General features: G+C 55.0%; 1 protein-coding gene across 1 annotated transcript in view; it reads right to left on the bottom strand.

Moving 5' to 3' along the window:
- Window positions 1-2,912: 2,912 nt before the first annotated feature.
- Window positions 2,913-3,179, bottom strand: part of FAM167A (family with sequence similarity 167 member A) — an 18,543-nt gene continuing 18,276 nt past the window's right edge. The window contains exon 2 of the mRNA XM_008048410.1: window positions 2,913-3,176. Within this exon, the coding sequence (XP_008046601.1) occupies window positions 2,913-3,176 (264 nt within the window). The remainder of the gene's footprint in view (window positions 3,177-3,179) is intronic.

Here is a 3,179-nt window from a genome sequence, read left to right on the forward strand (position 1 = left end):
CTCCAGGCCTCTGTGATGGCTACTGGGCCCACGAAGGCATCAGGCATGACCACGCGTGGCAGGGCTGGGGGGTGCCTGAGGGATGGCGGAGAGGAGCATGGTGCGTGAGTGAACTGCAAAGAGCGTTTTTCAGCGAGTCGGAAAGGTGGCATGGCGCACAGGCCACCATTGAGGCTGCCCCAGAGACAGAATGGAGGCCTCACCCAGCTAGATTTATTCGGTCAGTTGTATCCACTGTGGAAGGGAGCTGACACTGGATGATGCTTGGGAAACACAGCTGTCTCCCCCTCCACTTCCCTTCTCTGGTCTCCTCCTTCCTCTCCTCATCCTCAAGGAAAATCCTCTCGGGATGTACTGAGCAAAATGGCGGAGACATCTGACCCACCTCCAAACATGTATCTTGATCTTAGTCTCCTCTCAGAGAACGAAAAAGGGAATCTTTGGGTTACCTGGGCCCCTCAATTGCTCAGCTGTGTCCAATTCCACTGTGTTGCCTACATTCAATGACATCTCTTAGCTTTAGTTGAATCCAATTGTTTCACTTACTGAATGACTGATTCCAAAAAAGAAAAAAAATCCAGTCTGGCTTTTTTTTTCCAGAATATGGGATGGGCGTCCCTGCACGGGTTTGAGGACACTTATGGCATGTTCCCGGTGGCAAGAGTAGGTGCGTGTGTGCAGGTCACCCAAGGCCTCAGGGGCTGGCCTGGAAGAAGGCTGGGAGGAGAGGGATGTCTCCTCAGGACTTGGCAGTGCTTGGCAGGAAGACAGGGGTGTATGGCCCTCGGAGTCTCAGACTTTGTGGCACAGAATAGGGCAGACACCCATCTTAACTCTGTTCTATGTCTTTGAAGGAAGCAATAACCCTCCAGTTCTTTGACATTACAAGGAAGAGACCGAGTTCTTTTCTGTCTACTAGGGATCATTCATTTGCATCTTCCCACTCTCAGCCCACAAAAGAAAAGCAACCTCTCCTCTCTGTGGGTCATAGAATGTATGTGGACGGGCTACAAGGAGATTATAGAGGAAGAAGACACAGGACAGATAGAACGGCCAGACAGGGCACATAGACCATGGGACAGTGATTAGGAACACACGCCCTGTGGGTCGGCTGTCCAGGGTTTGCCCTCTCATTGACTCAGGTATTCTGAATTGCAACGTGAGGGGTTTGGGTGGGACTGAGAGAGGTGCACAGTAGAAGGGTTGGCAGTGTGTGGGTTTGGCAAAGCATCAAGGCCATCTTTGGGGTCCAAGTTCATTGACATGTGATCTACTAGGCATGATTAACAATGGTTTCACACATCAATATTCTATGGTCAGTAAGCAACTGTGTAGCCCGAGGAAAGCCCTTCTCCTTCTGCAGGCTTCATTGTGCCTTATGACTCATAAAAACGTTCAAGAAGGTGACATCAAAAGTCAAAAATCCTTTCTGATCTTAGGATTCCACCAGGTGGCGGAGGAAGCCCTGCCTGGTGTTATTTTAAATTGACTTCCCTAAACTGTCGTGGTCTCAACTTGTGGATCCTCACACTTGTTAGGGATAAATTCTGGGTTTTTTTTGAGTAAGAGTCTTACTCTGTCACCCAGGTTGGAGTGCAGTGGCACACTCACAGCCACGGCAGCCTCGACCTGCTGGGCTCAGGTGATCCTTCTGCCTCAGCCTTCCAAGTAGCTGGAACTACAGGCATGCACTACTATGCTCGGCTAATTTTTTTTTTTTTTTTTTTTTGTAGAGTCGAGGTCTCACCAAGTGCCCAGACCGGTCTCGAACCCATGGACTCAGGCAACCCTCTCTCTTCGGCCTCCCAAAGTGCTGGAATGACAGGCTTGAGCCACTGTGCCCAGCCAGGAGAAACTTAAGATCAAGTCCTAAACTCTGTTCTTGACCTACCCAACTGGCTTCTCCATTTGGACAACTATCAGTTATTAACAAGTGAGCAACACATTAGTAACAGTCTCATTTGATGAGAGCTAGTTGTATGGGTCAGGCACAGCATCTAAGAGGCGGCTCGGGATGGGCTCTGGGGTCCCTCGATTGTCTTTCTGGGGAGGGCAATAAGGTGACTTAGGTGACACCATCAGAATCCACCAGGAGGCCTCTGTGGCACTCCCTCCAGAATCCAGTTGTGGGAAAATGCACTCAAGACCTGCCTGGTTCCGTCACTGGAGGCCTCCTAGGCTGTACCCCTGGGCTGTGCGTGGCGGTGAAGGGGCTCTCTTGAGACTGAGATGGGTGCGTGTGGCTGGAGAGACAGCAGGAGCGCCTCCGCTTGCTGCACTTAACTCACGGGAGTGTGCACCCATCGCCTGTCTGGCACAAGCTGGAAACGGTCTACGTGGCCTCGTGGTACCAAGGAGGGAGACCGGTGGCAGCCTGGACTGTGGGCTCACCCGGGGCACTGGCTGCTGGCCATGGAGGCTGCGTCCCCAAGTCCACGTTGTTGTTCCTCTTGATCGTCCTCTCTGGCGGGTCCCTGCCAAGGTTGCTGAGGCAAGTAGGGCGAATTCGAGGGAGTACAGGGAGGATGGCGACAGCCCGGGAGACGGGCTCATCTCATCATCAAATCTCCCCGGGGCCCTTGGGGGAGAGCCTTCTGCAAGAATGACAGCTTTGGGACCCTCGGGAATCCCAGTTCTTAGCACCAGAGATTCCGGGAAACGGGAATGTGGTCGCTGAGGGCCGGATCACGCCGGGAGCCCAGCTCTCGTCCGACCTGGGGTGGGGGGCGCCCTTCCGCAGGACCCTTTGGGTACGCAGCAAGAACTGGGGTCCCTGGCCAGGAGCACCGCTCACAGGTCCTGGGGCCCTCGAGTCACCCCGCAGGGAGCCTGGCCACCGAGCGACTCGGCCTCAGGCCCCTCCTTCCGGCCCCGGCGCCCACCCCAGCCACGCTGACCCTCCCGAGGGCTTCTCAGCAGAGGGAGAACCTCCGGGAGTTGATGTTCATCTTGGTGACCCCGATGAGCTTGAGCGGCGTGGAGAGGCTGAAGGAGGAGGCCAGCGGGGAGTCGCAGACGAGGTCGGCCAGCTCGTCCCGCTCCTCCAGCTCGTAGGTGGCATCATTGAGCATCCGCCGGTGAAGGCGGCAGGTGTGCTCGATCTTCAGCTTGTTGATGTCGCCGCGCAGGCGCATGAGCTGCCGGGCCAGCTGCTGGTCCTGCAGCCGCATCTCCGTCTG

This window comes from Carlito syrichta, unplaced genomic scaffold, assembly GCF_000164805.1.
Source record: "Carlito syrichta isolate Samal-C Ts95f unplaced genomic scaffold, Tarsius_syrichta-2.0.1 Scaffold123411, whole genome shotgun sequence".
In the NCBI taxonomy this organism is placed as follows: domain Eukaryota; kingdom Metazoa; phylum Chordata; class Mammalia; order Primates; family Tarsiidae; genus Carlito; species Carlito syrichta.